The 21,094-nt window shown below is 40.0% G+C and overlaps 1 protein-coding gene across 3 annotated transcripts in view; it reads right to left on the minus strand.

Moving 5' to 3' along the window:
• Positions 1-681: 681 nt before the first annotated feature.
• hivep1 (HIVEP zinc finger 1) overlaps positions 682-21,094 on the minus strand; it is a 132,561-nt gene continuing 112,148 nt past the window's right edge. For all 3 annotated transcript variants that reach the window (XM_042332396.1, XM_007906375.2, XM_007906378.2), the window contains 3 exons: positions 19,709-19,810; positions 3,386-3,876; positions 682-2,363 (listed from right to left, as the gene is read on the minus strand). In XM_042332396.1, the coding sequence (XP_042188330.1) occupies positions 1,215-2,363; positions 3,386-3,876; positions 19,709-19,810 (1,742 nt within the window). In that variant the 3' untranslated portion in view covers positions 682-1,214. The remainder of the gene's footprint in view (positions 2,364-3,385; positions 3,877-19,708; positions 19,811-21,094) is intronic.

Here is a 21,094-nt window from a genome sequence, read left to right on the forward strand (position 1 = left end):
ACATCGCTGATGTATTCAGTGTCTGCTGGAGATAACGGTGAGCAAAGAAATTGAGTAATAATCTCTTGTTTTGCCTTCTGTAGATTTACATGGGCAGCTGCTAATTGATATCTAAATTGTGTTCCATTTCATTCATTAGCAGCTCAGCAGAATGTTACTGGGTTCTGCAGGGTTTAGACTCCAAACAATAAAGGGTGCACTCTATTCAGTGTGCACGGATGGAGGCTTTTCAATAATCCTCTTTTTTTCTTAGCTACCACATGCTCAGTCATTGGGGAAAATTGGACAGCTTTGAATTTTTCACATACCAAAGAAAGGGGATTTCACTTGTTTTCTGTAAACATACGTGAATAAAGTCAGGAACACCTCTTAAAATTGCTACCATTGCATCGTCGACAAGACCAATCATATCCTGCATGTGCTCTTCCAGCAGTTACCCGGGGGTAGATCAGGAGAAAGAACCCTGGCTGATTTTTCCCCTTTTCCATCCCTAACACCAATTGTAGGACCCTAACCGCTAATTCAATGATCAGCTAACCTTCCAGGGTACGTGGCTTACTGCTGCTCTTTCCAAAAGAAACCCTTATAATACCTTCATTTCTGCTCGCTACGTTTACCCAAAATACAAACCGAAGGGAGAAAAGAGGAAAATAAATAAAGCAATTTCTGTCAACAAAGAACTCATTTGATCATGTTTATTCTAGAGAGATAGTTTCCCTGGATGTAAACCTACTCCCTTGCACATGAAAGAATTGGTCATGTGCCAAGACCACAAAATGGATACAATAAATATAAATGAGTATACAATCTACGCCTGTACACAGAAACACTGCCCCATAGCCATAGAAATTTACATTATCAGTGCAACATGTAGTTTCTTTCTTACTATGACACCACACATTGTAATTTTTAAAAAAAAATCATTTAGTAAGCACAAGCGACTACTTTTCATATATTTTATAGTCTGTACAATTCCTAAACGAGAAACTTGAAAGGCACAATTGTCTATACAACATGTACAAAAATGGCTGGAGCGGACGAGAAAAAAAAGACATTGTTCATCTTATAAGTTGGTCTTAAGTTTACGATTGCACAAACATGAATATCTATATCAGAAAGTGTGCTTTCAGGAAAAGAGTTTGTACAGTTAAAAAACATTAATTGTTTGTTTTTTAAATGTCAAGTGATAGCATGAAAAGGTCCTGCTGAAATCTTCATGTTGCTATTACTAGTCTGTCCTCATCATCACTGCTGACATCACTGTATTGTACAGTGACTCGTCGCTGGGTAGTTCCCACAGGCTTCGATACAATTCTTTCTGGGGAAGCAGCCTGGCGGACTGGAGACTTGGTCACTTCTGCAGAGTATCCCTTTAAGCCTTGCCCTGTGTCAGAGTCTGTTGTGGCAGATTTGTTATTGTGTGGCTGACGATGGCTGGTTTTGCTGATTCCATCGGCTTGAGACCTTTGCCTTTCTCCGGTTTTATGTGGCTGTCCGTGTTCCGAGGCGACAGAAGTGTCTGACACGTCCTTGGGACAACAAGCTTGAATTCGAGGAGAAACCTGAGGGGATAATGTGCAGGTTATCTGGCTAACGTGAACTGTAACAGGAAGGCTAATGGGAATCTGTTCTGACCTTGTTTGACAAAGTTTGTTGGTAAAATGAGTCTCAGTACTTTGACCCATTTCTCCCAACATTGATGGCATAAAAGCTGGTGGTGCCATGTTCAGTATTTGTGCTCCTGGGCTAGGGGTACTTCGATTCTGTGGGTTGGTGGTTAGCATTTGAAGGCCAACAGAGTTAAGTGCAAGGCCTGAAGGGTTTATCTGTGGACCGAGATTTGAACTCGATAAAATGTTTAATGTCTCCAGGCCCAAAGGCTCAACAGTTTGTAAACTTGAGGTGTTCATACTGTGCAAACCACACACACTGACTTGGCCAAAAGGAATACATGGCAAAACTGTATTCATCTCCGAAACACCTAAAGATTTGGCCGTGGCCTCTGTTTGCAGGGCCTCGTCGCAGGAAGGGCTTGTTGTCCTGTGGATAACACTGACAGCAGGGATGGTGAGCTGCACTGGTCCAGCCTGGATGGGTACAAATGTAGAGTAAGCAGCTAGGCCAGCAGGAACTAATTGTATGCCCCCTACTGGCACCATGCTGTATGGCATTCTGCTCTGCTGTCGGGAATGAAGGGGGAGGTGGCTGAAGATGTTCATTGGTGGCTCCTCATCTGATACCTCGTACTGTAGCCCCACAGACTTGCGGGAGCTGGAGGCAGGAGAGAGAGATGCTGTCAGAGGATCATTAGTCCAAGCCGACCCTAGTTGCGGATGTGGCGACAGGCGGATTGAGCATGGTACCTGAGAACAAACAGAGACAAACATTACATTTCCACAAAGATAATAACAATACTGGCATTCGATATATACTGGCATTCGATATAGCACCTTATCATGTCGTCAAGACATCTCAAAGTGCTTCACAGGATTTCAACTACAAAATGTAGTGATTGCTGTGTGCAAATTAGTTCCATGTTTGCCTACAAATACAACCATGAAATGACGAAGGGTCATGGACCCGAAACGTTGACTGACTTTCCTTTCTCCATAGATGCTGCTTGACCTGTTCCCAGAGACTTCTGTTTTTGTTTCAGATTGCCAGCATCCTGCAGTATTTTGCATTTTATGAAATGAATGTCTAATTTTATCTGGGAGATTGTTGGCCAGGACACAGCAAGACACTCCTCTTTTTAAGTAGTGCCATGGGATCTTTAATGCCACATGAACAGGCAGGTGTGACCCCGGTTTAATGTCTCACGCAAAGGACGGCACCTCTGGCAATGCAGGGCACGCCTAAATGCAAGGATTATTATTATTATTCCTACTCTTCAAACGAGTGTCTTTCAATGGTTCTTGCTTTCTTAAAGCTTGGGACAGAGTGTCAAATGAAGATAACTTGTTTAGAAGTATATCACCCAATTTGTTAGGAATTTTAAGCTTTTAATTCAGATAAAATTCTGGGGTCTAATTTGCGATATTTCTTAATAGGGTTCTTTCGTAAGGAACCAAGTATGTAAAGGGATGAGTTCCAGTAATTGTGAGCATGTCTCACTATCCAGCAGAAGCTATGCTCTAATATGATCCACTCCCAGAAAAGAGTTCCCATAGATTGGCAGGAATTCTAACAAGATTCCACATGCAATTTTATGACAACATAATACAAATTAAATGTCAATATTTGGTTCTAATACAATATTTTACTAAGATAATACATTTGCTTAAACTAAAGTGTAAAGTCTACCATACAACAAACCAGCAGTTACTTAAAATAGCCAGAGCTTTTGAGTTGGACAAGGTTACATTTCCTGACATAGACCACATACCTTTGGACCGATATTTTCCTGCTGTCTGTTAGGTGAGAGCAGGTGGCTGGGAGAGCTGTGATCATCCTCAGACATTGTATCTCTAGCTGCAGGGGAAGTCTTTGGGTTGCTGTTCTCTTCTTCAGTGAGACGCTGATGGATTGAGTCAGTTTTTGATTTCAGTTTGCTGGTTCCAGGATCCGTAGCAATCTGTGTGAACCAAGCATCAGGCAGCACCTCCAAGCTAGCAGTATGCAGTGCAATGGGCGCCTTTGCTATCCTCACCACATCTTCAATTAAAGAGGCAGAGGCAGCGTTCAGTGTATCAAGCTGGTGATCATGTCTCTGTATGTGGTGCTGAGGACTAGCTGTGACTGAAGGACTGGCTGAGAGTCCAGTTTCCCCTTGGCTGTCTTCATCATCATCCTCTACGTCATTGTCATCCTCATCCTGACCATCCGAGTCCTCGCCATCCGAATAGGGACGATCATATCCAGCTTTACTTCTATCACCTGGAAAAGGAGAAGAAAAAGTAGTAAAGTAGTCATGTACATTGAGCAAAACTGAAAACAGTATCCAGTGTTTGAATTCAAAAACTTTTTCAAATGTGGTAAACTAAAATCCTCTTATACGAGGCCCCCCTTATAATTTGCTTATAATGTGGGTTCTGCTCAATAAACCCACATTTGACTTGGAAAAACAGACCGGCTGCCTTGCCAACATTAGAAAATGTCCATCTTTGGGCTGATCAGGTCACTACTGACATTATTTACTGTAAGTGCACAGTGTGTAGGAAGTGAGATCAGCAGTGAACTGATGACCTGTAAGTCGGCCATTTTTAGCATAGCCAACTTCTTGTGTACTGACCGACTTCCTGTACACATACCCAGTGAGGTCAGCAGGTGATGAGTGACATGATGTGGGAGTCCTGATCACGAACGCTTCCTGCTAGAAGATGGCTTAAGTACAAAAAATACCTGACCTGTGGGTCATACTGTCACCGTGAGTGTCACTGCTGAATTAGGTAAGCAGGATGTGTCCCTGTGGGGAAAGAGAGTGCGCATTCCATTCCAACACATAGGAATTTTCACGTGTAGGTGCACACGTATCAAACTCTGTCTGGTCTAGATACTAGCATAATGATGGATTTATTTATGTGTCACACACTAGTCTGACCAAATGAAAACCTGACAGAACAGGTTTGATGGCTGAATGCCCTCCTTCTGCTCATTTTTTCATACAATTCTAATAAGCTTTATGTGATATCTCTGTATAAACATTCACTTTTGGTCCTGAAGACGCCGTCGAATACCATCCAGTTTCCACAAGAATCAGTATACATGATGATCTGTCCATTTAGAAGAGAAATCATTACAAAACATTTTATGAACCAATCCTCTATAACACTTCTTTAAGTATAGTAGGAGTTTGTGCAGCCTAGGCCTGGTCCACGGTATTGGACTTGGAGCCTGAGAACATGGAGGTGGCTGGCAAGTCACAAGCTGTCCCGTAAAGATCTTCCCACCCCGCTGAAGGCAAATGTCTGACAGATAGCTGATGAGGCAACTCTTGGGACGACAGCTGCTGGAAAGCGTTACCTGGAGTCTGAGTTCATACATTCAGTGCCTAGAATCCACCTTGATTGGCCCGCAGAGAGGTAAGCACCTGCTGCTTAAACTTCATACTTCCAACTGGTTGAACGATCGCTCAACATGTGTCCGAGCTGCGGACAGGAAAATGGTGGCAATGCTATCATGCATTTCACGTTGAGCTGTACTGTCCACCAGGAAGCTCATAGGGAGTTCTTGGTACCTACCATCCATCTACTGAAGGCTCAAGCCCGCACTTGTCAGATGTCAAATGACCAACCAGTGATTATCCTCCGGGGGGGGGGGGGGGGGGGGGTGGGGAGAGCTAAATGGGGTCTCCTTGGAGCTGAACTGACTCCAAGGTGACATGTTTGGCAACAAAATGTCAGAATCAATCCTCTATAACACTTCTTTAAGTATAGTAGGAGTTTGTGCAGTCTACTGTCTCGGTAGTCCGGTTGCTGAGCCAGGCAGGTCCGCAGTATTCCAGGGTTCTGCGGCTAACAGCACAGCCTGGCTCATTGGTAGTACTTCGAAGGGCAGACCAGTCACTGGAGGCAGGGACTCTTCCCACTCAACTCGCATTATCCCTGCAAGCCAAAGCCTTAATAAGTAGTAAGGTGGTCCTAGCTGGACAAGCAGTGGGAAAGCTTGCTAGACGGGTATAGTACAGCAACATGGATTTAGTTGAAATAGACTACAGCCAGGAAATATTGGCCATTGTTAAGTGTAAAAGAAGGGTGGAAGCATATAAGAGAATCCATAGGTCGCGTGTATTTTAGTCACTGTTATTACAGGATTAAGGAGATGGAATTAAGGAGATGGAATTAACTGCAGTTTTATCAAATGCATCCCTAGTCATGTTAACACTCAAATCTGTTCAGTAAACACATTTGGTAAAACGGATTTAGACACAGACCAAATATGAATCAGGAATGTTCGAAATAAGACTAAAAAATACTGACACACAGTCCATTAGTCAGTGTATTATGCTATGATCATATCCACTAACATGCAAAACTTTTTAAAAAAACAAAGGTTTTCCTTTAACATTTTATGGCAGGAAATGGCTTTGTAAATTGTTATGCATCACTGCAGACACTGAGGCTGGTGACAATACAATGGGTTATATTACCAAGGCAAACGAGCAAAAAACAAAACAGACAAGTAATTCATCACAAATGGTATTAACCTTTCATAGACTGCGTGTCTGAATTAATCACCATGATAAGAAGTAATCCCATCAGATCATGGGAGACTAGACAAGAATACCAATTGAACACATCTAAAACTGCTCCAATTCTCATTCTGCTTTTACTCTGGTCACTGAAGTAAATACAAGTTTGCAAAGCTTTAACAAAAAGAGTGATTGATTGCAAACTTAATAAAGTTAACAAGGAGACTTCAAAAACATGCTAATCACAGCACACCCACCGAATGATTGCAATTTCTTAATTCCTCTCTAACCCCACCCACCTGTGAGAGAAGAAAAATTAGAGATTAAAAATCTGAAATTACTCTGGAGACTAGAATAGTAGCATTCATTTCTACAAGAAGCACATGTTTAACTGTTACTTTCCCTTACTAGTTTTCTAAAATTGTCTCTTTTGTCATTTGTTTTTCAAATGTGTTGCTCTTCCTTCTCCCCCAACATGACAGCTGCTTGTGTTTAGAGACAAAATAATTTCACACAGTGGTCCTTTGCTTTGATCTTCTGAGCTAACTGAAACCCAAGATGCATTTGATTTCTGGTTGACTGACTCAAGATTGAGATGTTACATCTTTCTGTCTGAAGGTAGCATTCACTTTCTCTCCAACACAGAATCTCAAAGGATAATCAGCACTGCGTGAAACCAACCTTTATAAAGAAATAATTCAAAAAGTAAAAGTATGGTGTAACATGCTTAAAGTTCCTAAAGTTGTAACAAAATAATCTGTTATAATGGCCAGTCTCTTATTTTCTATCATTTTGAAGACAATTATTAGAAGGGTATGGGGGGGGGGGGGGGGAAATAGATGGGTGGAGGCTCATGTGGCATATAGAGACCAGCATATAGAAAACTACTGGGACTGAATGGCCTGTTGTGATGCTGTAGATACTATGCATGTAGCATAGCCAGGGCTTTCACATTGGTAAAAACGCTTTCCTGCAACTCCAGATTCTCAGCAGATAATAATCCTTGCATTTGAAATAGCGCTTTTCACGTCGGGAGGACGTCCCGAAGCGCTTCACAGAACACACTGTAAAGTGAATTGCCTGTACATTTGTGGGCGAACGCGGCAGCCAATTGCGCACAGCAATGTCCCACAAACAGTCGTAGATTGAAAATGATCAATTTATTATTGTTTTTGATATAACCTGAGGTTATGATAATTTGTGTATTTATCAATGATTAACCCCTTTGAATCTGTACTACATCAAGAGAAGTACAAGCTAAATCCCTGCGATTCAATACTGTGGAAACAAAAAAAGCCAGATTAAATCCAGATAATCTCTAACATCAGCAAAGAGTGGCCTTATTTTGTCTTCCTGACAATCAGTCAAATATCCTTTGCAGATAAAATTTAATGTTCTATTCTCTATCTGACCCTTTTCTTTTCTTATTTTGAAGGCATTGCAGCCCCTTTGCCCTTTAGACATTAACTCAATCTTTGGACAAACAAAGTACATTTCCCAAGGCTTTACGGTACACACTGCTTGTTTAACCTTTTTCTTCTCTTTGACACAACATGGCTCGATCTGGGACTTGGGCAAGGTTCACTGCTAATTGTTGCCCTTCTGACCTCAACAAGACCCAATGACAACAGGTGTTGGCAGGTGTATTATCAGCTACCGGTACTTCTGCTGTTAACTGAAGATCAAAGTGTTTTTTTTGTTCTCAGACTCCATTCCTAATACGATACAAATAGCAGCTTTTAAAACTAAACTAGAAAGATTCATGATGCAATGAATGGAGCTTTTCAATTCATAATACTATGCTGACACCAATTTCTTCAATAGCAAGACAGACTGCTTGTTTTTAAAATGTCACATTGTTTTAACAATTGGAAAGTTTTGTTTTCAAAAAAATTGTTTGCATGAAATAAATCATAATTCAAAAGGTTTCTTATATTTACAAAAGATATTGCCAAATTATTTTCCGTTACATAGATTGTTAAACTTGGAATCTATGCACCTCAACCAATGCAAAACAAATATTTCTACTTCTGATTGTTATGATCTGTGGCCATTATAATAATAATAATAATAATCCTTGCATTTGATATAGCGCTTTTCACGTCAGGAGGACGTCCCAAAGCGCTTCACAGAACACACTGTAAAGTGAATTGACTGTATATTTGTGGGCGAACGCGGCAGCCAATTGCGCACAGCAATGTCCCACAAACAGTCGTAGATTGAAAATGACCAATTTTATTATTGTTTTTGGTTTTTGGAGGGATTATTATTAGGCGTGTGGAGTAAGGAAACTTGCCCAAGGTTTCGCCCTGCCTGGAATTGAACTCAGGTCTCTCACTTGCAAAGCGAGTGCTCTAACCACTGAGCTACAGGACTCCACATTCTTCATTCATCAGTTCAGTAAGAATTCAAGATGATAAAAACATCACTGATCTGCACAGCATTTCCTGGAAGGTTTAAAAGGTCCAGACTGAAATGAGATTGGAGTCTAAAACGTGCAATTTTCAAACAGGATTCCTTAAGTAAGATCCAAGAGTGAATGTCTTCTGATAACAAGTCACACACATCACACCAACTTTCGGAAAAATTCCAAAAGTAGATTGGGTCGGAGGGAGTTGCTGCCACATATTCAAATTCCTACCATTTTGCTGGGATTTAGACCCTATTTGTGTTGAGTTATAAAATACAAACCCATATATTATAATAATCCTTGCATTTGATATAGCGCCTTATCATGACTTTGAGACATCTCAAAGCACTTCACAGAATATACTGTAAAGTGAATTGATTGTACATTTTGTGGACGAAACCTGGCAGCCAATTGTGCACAGAAGTGTTCACAAACAGGTGTGGATAGAGTGACCATTATTTTTATTTATTTTCAAGGAATTATTACCCCCGGAAAAGCGATCCGCCAATTGACTAACAACCGGATTCATACTTACTGCTAGGTAAACAGAGGCATGTGGAGTAAGGAAACTTGCTCAACGTTTCTCCCTGCCGGGAATCAAACCCAGGTCTCTCGCTTGCGAGGCAAGTCCTCTAATCACTGAACAACAGGACTCCATCTTATATCATGGTGGGCATGTCTGATAGGTGGTCTACATTAAGAGCTTGCTTTATGTATCCAACAAGAAAGCCACAGGGGAGGGAAGTAAGGAGAATGCTGCATTTTCAACCCACACCCACACCATATGGATGTAAATATTGAATTTTAACAAGCTTTCTGTTGGCACTTTCTCTCAGATGTCTAAGTTAATCAACACAGTTAGATGGGGATCACATTAATAAGCATTTCAATACAATTGATCTTGATTGCTCACTGCTACCTTCTAGTGGACTATTCTGCAGCCCCCACTACATAATGCCAGTAACAGCTTTGGCTTCTCTCCAAGGGCAAATGTCAGGTAGACGGCACTGGGTGGATTCACAAATTAGAACATTTTTATAACAAGAGCAAAAAAACCGAGCTGGAATTATCCTAGATAATTATTTGGGGAGGACAAGTTTGTAGGGCTATGGGGAGAGAGCAGGGGAGTGGGATTGAATTGGATAGCTCTTTTCAAAGAGCTGCACAGACACAATGGGCCGAATGGTCTCCTTCTGTGCTGTATAATTCAATGATTCTATGATTATAGCACTTCCACCCCCACACAGTGGTTCCCAAATATTACAACAAATATTAATTTCAGGTCTACCCTGCAAAAAAAAACCTAATGGCATATTTTGTCTTTGTTTTAAAATGTTTAATTGTCTTGATCTAATAAGAACGACTATCCATCTATTAAGGGAGGAGGGGGCAATTATATTTGCCATAAGAGAATGAATGCCCTTTGAGTAGCAACTTTAATTATGAATGGAAGGAGTTATTTTTGCTGCAACACATAGCCAGCAATCTGCGGTAAAAGGACCCTCTTATATTATTCAAGGAATTCTCTGAAATGATGGGCTATTTTGTCCCTCTGGAGGTAGTGTGGGAGGAATAAGTTCACTTTCAGCTCAGTCACTCATAGGAGGCATTATACAGCTCTGGGTAGCTAATTAGACAAGAACATGCCAGACTGTAAATTAATGGCAAATGTCAACTACCTAAACAGCAATGTTAAGGTGGTTGATAGCACCATCATGCAGAGTAATAACTGATACCCAATTAACTGTGAACTTGGTTTGCAATATTTATATTTTCGTAACAATATTCATCATCTATTCTGCCAACAGGAGAAGAAAAGGAAATCAGCAATATCAATATTTATGAAGAAGGGAATGCTATATATAAATAATGGTGATGTGAGAATCTGATTTTGCGTGTTAAAAGAAAAGTCTTAAGATAAGTCTCCCCTGGCTGCTACAATAAACCAGGAAATGAAACTACAAAACGCCACATATTATGTCAAACTGCACTGAATGAACACAATTTCGATTGATGGTAAAAGACAAGTGTTGTAGCTTTCACACCAAAACAAACAATAGTTTGAACGCACTATGAAAACTTCAAAGCTAGAACTGGTAGGTTAGAGAAGATTAGATTTATGAGGTATCGCCAGAGTCTAAAATCTGTGCGCTCTACTGCATCAGGAAAACCTGGATTAGAATAATCCAGTGACAATACATTAGCAAAGCAAATTCATTCTGGGTACGCTGCGAACACTTGCAGCCAAAGTCTGTGTTCCGGTGATTCTTTAATAGAAATATTCTCAGGCTACATATAGGATCATTAGTTGGGTTTTAAAATTAGCATGTAGGTTTAGCACAACTTTACCATGGGAGATTTAGGTTTCCTTAAACCAGTGTAAGATGATCAGGATTTAAATTAATAATGCTATCAATGCGATGGTGATGCTACGAGGGTTGCACTATAACATGCAACCCTTCACAATAGACCATCAATCAATCACAAGTTCCACATTAGTGGTTAAGAAAGCTTGCTGAGATACAAATCCTTGTAGCTGCACCAGTGTGTCGTATTACATTTTGCACCTGGCTCTCAGGCAGTTAATACACACTGACCACAAATATTCAGATTCCCGACATTGAAGCCTAACACTGGACTGACAGGCTGCATTCCAGCAATCAAAGACAGAGTAAGGATTGTCTTTAACAGGAACTGTGAAATGAAAGGTATTTGCTAAAGCTTCACTAATTTGAAATCTTAATCTAAACAGCGTTGTTAGTTGCTAATCTCCTAAACAAGTTGTATACTCCATGTAACTCAACACCAAATCAAGAATCAATGCTTTGTAAAAAATTATTAAGCTGTTTTTTGTTGAAGAGGATGAGCGGTTTACTAGATCAAAGCCACTTTAATTCTCTTCCATAGTTTTACCTTTAAGAACACTGGCTGAAAATGTGAGATTGTGCAGAATTTTTAAAAATTCTTAAATTCAGTCATAATTTAGAAGTGAATTTCTTTCCATAATCAATTTTGGCAGTTTTGCTCTATTTGTAATAGAATCATATTTTCCAGCACATATGCACAGCACACTGTCCCCGATGCAAGATTATTAATTATTAATTTTTCCAACATGGTTGAGATAGGATTTGAAATTGCACTGGAATACTATGCATAATGCTGATTAATAATAATAATTATTTCAAGCGATATGACGCCTTTTCACGCAGGAGGATGTCTCGAAGAGATTCACAGGATTTAAAGTGTAGTGACTGTGTATTTTATAGGTGAATTAATAGGGGATGTGAAAGGGAGCGTGGCAGACAAGCTTCAACTGCTAATTACAAAACAATGAAATCGGATCCATGTAGTGATAATGGCATTTCAATTTGGAAACCTTGCTAATTGATTTTGTGTTCATCTCATTGACACTCAATAGAATTACTCACACGTTTTTTTCCAGCCTCTTCAAGGTCAATGGTGATAAATTACCTAGAGTTGTATTTCGGAAAAACACCAGCACACCCAACACAACATTCTCCCTATGAGATCAGGAAGTATTAAGTGTGGAAGAGAATAAGCTTTTCAATATTAAAGAGCTTGTCCCCCCCACTTTCCTGCTGCCCCAGCCTTTCTGTCTTCTCCACCACCAGCACCTTGGACAGGGCTGGTTTAAAATACTATCATCCCATTTCATTGTTTTGTAATTAGCAGTTGAAGCTCGTCTGCCATGCTCCCTTTCACATCCCCTATTAATTTACCTATAAATTACGCAGGCACTGAATATCTGAACTTGATGATTACTGGCAGTCATGGAATAAATCACAACTGGATTTAGTGCAGTCAACATACCATTAATTAAAAGGTATCTTGTATATAATAAAAATAAACTTACAATTTGTCCTAATTATTATAAATGTATCTGAATAAAGGATCAACTTAAGATATTGAACAGAAAACAATCACGGCAACTTGTGCTGTTCCAATCAAAAAAATGCACAGGTAATGCATACCTGACTAAATAATATCATTTGGGGTCAGTGTGACACATACCGTGCTTAAAAGTACCCAAACCAGACTGTGAGTTTCACATACTGTATGTTTGCTTACACATGAAAATTACCCTACATCTGGAATGGAATACAGTGTCTCCCTGGAGGGCCGCACTCTGCTAACTTAATTCCAGAATGTATTAGGCACATGTTGGCTAGAATCAAGCCTTGGAAAGCCTGAGAACATGAATTGGAGTTTAACCAGCTGAAACTACATAACTTGCCATTCATAGCACTGTCTGGCAAGCTTCCCGTTACTTGTCCAGCTAGGATCACCGTGTTTTTAATGGACAACCAAGGTGAAGTTTTTGTAATAATTATTGCGATGCATCACTTAAAAAACATAGCAGGATATTTTGCAGCTGCTGTTTTAGGGAATATAAAAGCAGTCACTGTATTTACACGCGTCAGTGCAGGAGTGGGGCATACTCAGGAAATCACAAGGTGCTTTATTTTGGTTGATAAGTGAAAAAACAACCTGCTGCTAGATTTCCTCGAGACCAAAATCGAGGGGATCCGCTCATCCGCCTCTGCCCTTACAACTGCAACCCCCTCCCTATCCCCCCTCACACTCCGGCCCATACCCATCCCTCCCTCCACACCTTCGAACCTGCTCTCTCACCACCATTATAATGCACTGAAACCCACCACCCCCACCCTCGACCCCATCCCTACTTCTTTCCTTACCTCCCAGCTCCACCTCCTTGCCCCTCTACTCACAGACCTCAGCAACCATGCCCTGTTCACTGGCACCATTCCCACCATCTTAAAAACAGCCATCGTAACCCCTATCCTCAAAAAACTTTCCCTGGATCCATCCCTGCTCTCAAACTACTGTCACATCTCCAACCTCTCTTCCCTTTCCTCAGGGCTCTGTCCTGGGTCTTCTTCTCTTCAACATCTATACGCACCCTCTTGGTGAAATCATCCACAGACACGGTGTCAACTTCCACATGTATGCGAATGATAGAGATACCAAAAGAAATAGAAGCACATGTTGGTACCTTCAGGAGCAAATACAGGCTCTCCTCTCCACTGCTGAAATCAGGATTTAACAGGTCTTGTGAGGATGTCTTTCAGAATGTCTCTCAGAAATCAAATCCTGGATGAGAGCTAACTTTCTACAGTTGAATGTCTGGCTCCTGTCAGCGCCTCCACACCTCAGGCACTGACAGCATCACCATCCAAGGATGCACACTCCACCTTACTAAGTCAGTCTGGAACCTTGGCATCTTGTTTGACCCACTCTGCCTGCCTCTCCCCTCAGGCCGCTGAAACCCTCATACATGCATTTGTTACACCCTGGCTTGACTACGCCAACTCCCTGCTTGTCGGCCTTCCCATTTCTTCCCTCCACAAGCTGCAGATCATCCAGACCTCTGCAGCTTGTGTCCTCTCCCTCACCAGGCTCAATGACTTTATCACCCCCACCCTGCTCCACTGCCCCCCCATCCCCCAGAGGATATAGTTCAAGCAGGGTCCCCCATCCCCCAGAGGATATAGTTCAAGCAGGGTCCCCCATCCCCCAGAGGATATAGTTCAAGCTTGCCAGACAGTGCTCCAATGGCAAGCTCTGTGGTTGGTTGGCTGGTTACACTCCAGCAATAGTGGAAAGCACATTCTGGGGTCCCCAAGCCTTGGCTCTTGCTAATGTATGCCTAATACTTTCCAGAATTAGGAAGCAAGATGTCTCCCTCCAGGCAGAAAGTGTGCATTCCATTCCAACAAATATCTCAGGAATGTCTATGTATAGGTGGGATGCATGGAACTCTCAGCTTGGTTTGGATACTCTTAAAGCATGGTGATGGGTTTCCACATGTGTCGGACACTTGGCCTAGGGAGGAGAAAAAAAACAGCCAGGGTACCTACTCCTATTATCTATCAAATAACTGTTTAGAAATCTGCATATATGGATGCTACTACAACAACAACTTGGATTTATACAGCGTCCTCCACGCCAGACGGCGTCTCAGAGCACTTCACAATAACGGATCCCGGGGCCAAGCCAGGGGGAGGGGGAAGAAGGTGACCAAAGTCACGGTCGAAAAGAAAGGTCTTTAGCCAAGACCTGAAAGTAGGAAGAGAGCCTACCATCACTGTTTAGGTTCACATACGTCCAATATATACTCATAAAGTTACCAAAAGAAATGGAAGCACATGTTGGTACTTTCAGGAACAACTATAGGCTCTCCTCTCCATTGCTGAAATCAGGATTTAACCGGTGTTGTGAGGATGTCTTGTAACCTATAGCCAAACTATTATAAATTCAATCAATGACTTGGATTAGCAAATTAATCCTATTCCAGGACATTCGTTTCCAAATTCTCAGCCAAAATTTCTCTGGGTCCAATCATATCCCTCTAATTTAAATCTTCACCATTCACCACCATATTCCAGATATATGGCCCCGGAAGCAAAACTATTTGGATCCATAAACTCTGGAAAGTCGTCCAGTCTGAGCACATTATGCAGCTGCATTAAATTCAACTCTGCTGGGTATAGTCTCCATTCTTGGAACTCTGCCCACAATCTAGCAGGCAATTGGTTCTGATGCAAATTTATAAATCTATTGGTTTCTGCCTGTGGAAATTGTCAACGATAGGTACTTCCTGTTCTTTCACCTTCCTTAAAGAATGTGTTGGACTTCTAGATCTGATCTTCTCTCATGCTTTAATCTGTCTCTCAGGACTCTCCAGTATGTCTGGTCAACCCGACAGCAATTTCCTCTCCATTCTATTCCATTATCAGGTGCCTATGAGAAGTAACATTACATCTTGTGTTAACTCTGTTTACTCTACTCCTAGCGTAATCTGCTCAATATTGGCTATTAGTGTAGTTAAAAATTCACTGAATAAAGCATTCTGGAAAAATAACAAATTCAAATGGTAGTATAACAACAGGCCTGTATCATCTACTTCCGATTCTAATAGAGCGAGCATAATGGACTCAATAAGGGAAAAAATGCTTGTGACATCCACTTATATAAGGACAAATCCACTTATATAAGGACTCCACTAACCTCAACCATGACATCTAGTGGAGTGGAGTCTACTAGATGTCATGGTTGAGGTTAGTGGAGTCCTGCAGTTCAGTGGTTAGAGCACTCGCCTTGCGAGCAAGATAGCTGGGTTCAATTCCAGGCAGGGTGAAACCTTGGGCAAGTTTCCTTACTCTACACGCCTAATAATAATCCCTCCAAAGCGAAGCACATCATTTTTGATCCACGACTGTTTGCGGGACACTGCTGTGCGCAATTGGCTGCCGCATTTCGCCCACAAATAAACAGTCAATTTACTTTACAGCATATTCTGTGAAGCACTTTTAGACATCTAGAAGATGTGAAAAGCGCTATATCAAATGCAAGGATTATTATTTATCATTATTATTATATCTATTATTTAGATATCAGTATCATTAAGGGAATGTTTTATAAATGGACTTTTGGTCCTTGATCATCTTGCTACAACAATGAATTTGATAACTAAGGAAATAAAAACTTTGTATTTTAAAGGATATGAAGCTCACAACGTTATAGGCTGAGAAGCATTAATTGCAGAACCATTCAAGGGAAACTCACTGTCAGACTCAACTAAGGCAGCTGTAGATTTCAGTCATACATCTCTTCCATCACCACTCTATCACCTTATAAAATCCTTCTTAGATCTACTTCCATAACAAACTATTTTGGAAACTAATATCCTAACTCTCAATATAACTTATAGTATCCACAAAATATACCAGAATCAGGCTACACTCAAGAAAATATCATTAGGTCACTGTTTTGTTTTCTAAATTAAATTAATTTAAATAAATTATAAACTTCCTTTTATTTAAAAAAGGGCAACTGAACTGGAGTCTAAAGGAATACTTTATTCAGTGGGTGAAAAAAAACCTTAATCTTTAAGCAGTGAGAAATCTGCTTCTTAATCGTATACTTGAAACCCATCATTTATTCCTGCACTAGAGTCACTCTTGTTGATGCGCAACATGAAGGAGTTGGAGAGGCTCCACAAAGTTTATTGGCAACAGAGCTTTTGAGACAACCTGACAGCTAATTTGGAATTACGTAACCTCTGAAACAGTCAGTACTTGAATAGAAAAGACGATGCTAGTGTTGGGCTATTCTAAAATCTGCTCAAATCATCTACTTACATTAATAGTTTATAGAGCCTTTGCAACACCTCCCTTTAACATCTCACTGACAGGCCAAGAGGGGAAGTTTCAAAAGTGTTGCTTGGCTCGATTTATAGTGGAAGCAGTCCAAATCAAAATTATTCTCTTTAGACTCATTTCCTTTTAATTGACCCTGAAGTCTTAATTAATCTATATATTTCATCAAGATTAATAACAGCCCATGGAGTAGCATTTATTGAATTCCTACCTTTGGAACCCAGCTATTCTGGTTGAATAGTGATGAAAGATTGTGATTAAAATCATATTGTTAAACAGAATTGTAAAACAAAGACTTGGCTTAGTTGACCCTTTCGTCTGTGCGTGTCTGTGTGTGTTCCAAGACCTACGTGAGATCTGGAGCTCATAGTTTAACTAACCCTTCAGTGCAGTTTTGGGGGAGCCCTGCCATTTCAGAGATATGGATGAAACCGTTAAACTGATATCCTGTGTGCCTGTAAAGAACCAATGATACTATTTGAAGAGAAACGTTTTTCCCAGTGACCTCGCCAAAAAACCTTCACTTCATGGTGGTTTTTGAGACCATGCTGTGTGACGCTTGGCTGAGTAGAAATACACAATCACTACTTGACAGCAATCTGTGAAGTACTTTGACATGTCCTGATGTTATAGGTGCTATATCAAATAGAAGGATCATTATGGCCATGTGGTCAATTGGACCTGCTCCTTCCAACAGATCACCAACAATCTACACACAAGGTCTTTACTCTCGAGAGAGGTAAGCAACTATAGGACAATGGAGTCCAGCATACAATTTGTTTACAAATTGCTGTTTTGTGAATACATGACCCAGGTTCAATGCCAATGACATAGAAAATGGTGTATGTAGTTCTTGGTGAGTTGCTTCCAGTACATATGCAATTGACACATTCAGTTACACCACAAATTTCGTCACACAATCCACGACTGTTTGTGGGACCCTGCTGCGTGCAATTGGCTGCCTGGTTTTGCCCACAAAATATACAATCAATTCAAAGACGTGATAAGGCAAATGCAAGTATTATTATATTATTATTATTATATTGGACCTCAACTTGAGGATTTGAAAATCTCCTGAATTTTAAAAGGCATAAAACAAAAATCTAGACTATTAACCTGACATTATAATCAATGCATTCACTCTGGACTAGTGGATTTCCACAAGCATTGGTATGGTTCCATGAACCATTGTGTTCAATTAGAACAGTTGTGTTCAATTAGAATACCTGTGTAATATTCAATCTAATTTTTAATAATGTAGAGTATTAATACTTTTTTTTAATAAAAATGATCTAATTACCACACTTTTGTGGTGAATCCATTCTTTACATCTGTGAGTAAAAACATATAAAATTTTTAGTTCCCCTTGAGACTTGCTACTTTAGTACTTGTACAAAACCAAATCCTTTCTATTGACTGGCTTCCAAGTCTGGTGACGTTGCAACATTGCTTCGTCCAATCACTGTTTACAATAATGATACAACCTGAAACCAGGATAATATGCAAAACTGTGATGCTATCAGTGGAAGGCAGTGGAAACCTAGTGAGGATTTAAGTGAAACTTTTTGTCTCTTCATCAAAGCAATTTTTTTCTACCTAATATATATATTATATATGGTAGTATAATATTATTAATATACTATAATATTTATATTATAATATATATATCAATATATGTGTGTATATATATATCAACAAAAAAAGTACGTTTAAATCTTCAACTATAATTGCTTCACAATTTCCATCAATGGAGAGTGATTCCCTTGGTGCATTTTATGGAATGCTTTTGACCTTGCTCCTCACTCTCCAGGTTTAAAGAGTAGCCAGATGTTTGGTGCAGCTGCAGATTTTTTTGTCTATTTCAGTTATTTCAGCAGCTTTATTTTTTTTTCCCTCTCCTTTTTCATTCCCCCACTTGACCGTGTTCTCAAACTCTGTCCTCTCTAGCTACAAGATCAGGTTGAAATATTTTGACCAAGGTATTAAATTGAGGGAAAGTAACCTTGTACTGCATAAGATATAAACATATTGTACCTTTCCCCTCTCAACTCTGCCACTACCCACTGTTTGTGAGACACTGCTGTGTGCAATTGTCTGCTACATTTTGCCCACAAAATAAACAGTCAGTTCACTTTACAGTGTATTCTGTTAAGTGTTTTGAGACGTCTCAAAGTCGTGATAAGGCGCTGTATCAAATGCAATGATTATTATTATAATATATAGGTTTCTATTTTATAACTCAACTGTGAAGTGCCTTGAGATGTCTCGAAGACGTGATAAAGTGCTCTATCAAATGCAAGCATTATTATTATTGTATCCTCTAGGTTTTCAGTCATCTGCTAACAATAAGTTGTGCCTGCGATCAGTTTAAACACTCTCTCCCAGGTTCCCTTTGAAACTTTGTCAGCCTAAACTAATTAAATTTCCCTCGTCAGTCTTATCTCACCCTTGTTGCTCTTCCCTAATGAACATGAATTGTTTTTCACAAGAACATGATTTTGTACAAGGCCATTACAACAACAAGATTACATTATGAACAGGAAACTGTAGTCTGCAAACTCAGGGCTATCAAGTCCACTGTAAACCCGTTTTATAAACAAAGAGGAGTTTTATAAACTGGGTTCTACTGTAACAAGAATAATCTACAGTATCCAATTGAATTCAGAATGCCAAAAAAATGCACACAATGCTCCAAATGTTACCTTATGAATGAATCAAATGTTATGTTCGCAATAAACAGTACAATGTTTACAAGGGAAGTTAAGAGAGAGGGTGGAATGAAGATGACCCTGAGGCCCATTTATTAAAATAATCTGGTTCAGCTCAGGTTCTTGCAATTTATTAATTAGCCTGGTTAATGGAAACCTAATGTGCTGTGTACTTTCAGTCAATAGTTCCTGATCAATCATTTTCATTTTCCACCTTGGCCAATATCCATCGAGCCATCGTTCAGTCAGATTTTCATACCTGATTCATCGGTGTCTTGGTCCTCGAACGAAGCGACCGACAATCCCATTTCCATGCACTTCTTGCTGTGAGCCTTGGACTTCATATGCTTGGTCAAGTTTCCTTTAAAATAATCAAACTACAAAGTTAACATTTTCTGGAACAGCACCTCTCATATAAAATGTTAGCTTCACATGAAGCAATTTAATCACTCGCTTGTACATCTCAGCAGATAAGAATTTTCATATACATTAACTGCTTATGGATTGGGTTCTCTTCATACTGATGTGACCAATTTAATGTTGGCTTTTTGGAGGAATTAAACCAGTATCCCACAGCAGTGCAGGTAATGTGGTACTTACCATTGACAAAGTGGTGGGGAGATAGCAGTAACACAAATAGAAACAATGTCAAATTGTTTCAAACTTTGACAAGTCTCAGGTGCAACAGTGCGTGCCGACAGCCCATTCAACTACAGAGCAACTTAATCAGTTCCTCACCTGACTTTTACACATCCAGTTAGGGCTTCTCCTCAGTAGGTGTAGCAATTAAAACCACAAACCCTGGCTTTTCTCCTTCTCAACCTGGAACCGCTGAGACCAGCATCCCAGCTGCTCCAGCTGAGATCAACTAACTTAGTACATACTGGGAATTGAACCCCAAATCAACTTGGTCTAAACAGCTTGAGTACTGAACTGGACTTCACATGAGCTGGACTGAAGGTGCCTTTTACTCTCAGAATATTGGAGGAGGTCCAAATTTAAAAAAAAGAGTTTGAGATCACGATTTGAGTGTAAATACGGCGAAACAAAAAGATCCAGGATAATGTAAAAATTACTGTTCTGTATTTGAATGTAGGATGCCAGCCAGATTGTTGATCAAAGGCATGGACACAGACAGCTCCATATATTGAAATCACCAGTGACCAAAATGTTGTAATGATTTCAAATGACAAAGTCAAAATAAGAATCACTTGTGAAGAATATCAAAGTAATTAATTTTCAATTCTACTTCTTCAAAAAAATCTAGACTGAATCATGTGTTAATTTGATGTCTGATACCCAATTAAAGAAGGAAGATCTTCTGGCTTGCAGATGACCCATCCTAATTAGCTCTAAGAGCCATACAAAAGGCTGTGTTCAGTCTACTGTTTAAGGAACTGTTCACTGGACAATGCTCTTCACAGAGAAATATCTAAAGGTTCTCAAAAATAGGGCGGGGGAGAAATTTCACCCAAATCTTGATTTACTCGATTTATCTCAGAGGATTTGACAAATTTGTAAATAATCTTAATTTTCTACATGTTGACTGAATTCAACAACATTTGGCTCTAAAATGCCACGTCAGTAGAATTAAAACATTTTTATGTAACAAAAACCCTGAACTGGGTATTGTGCATTGTGCATC

Source organism: Callorhinchus milii, unplaced genomic scaffold (assembly GCF_018977255.1).
Source record: "Callorhinchus milii isolate IMCB2004 unplaced genomic scaffold, IMCB_Cmil_1.0 Scaffold2, whole genome shotgun sequence".
Taxonomy (NCBI): Eukaryota; Metazoa; Chordata; class Chondrichthyes; order Chimaeriformes; family Callorhinchidae; genus Callorhinchus; species Callorhinchus milii.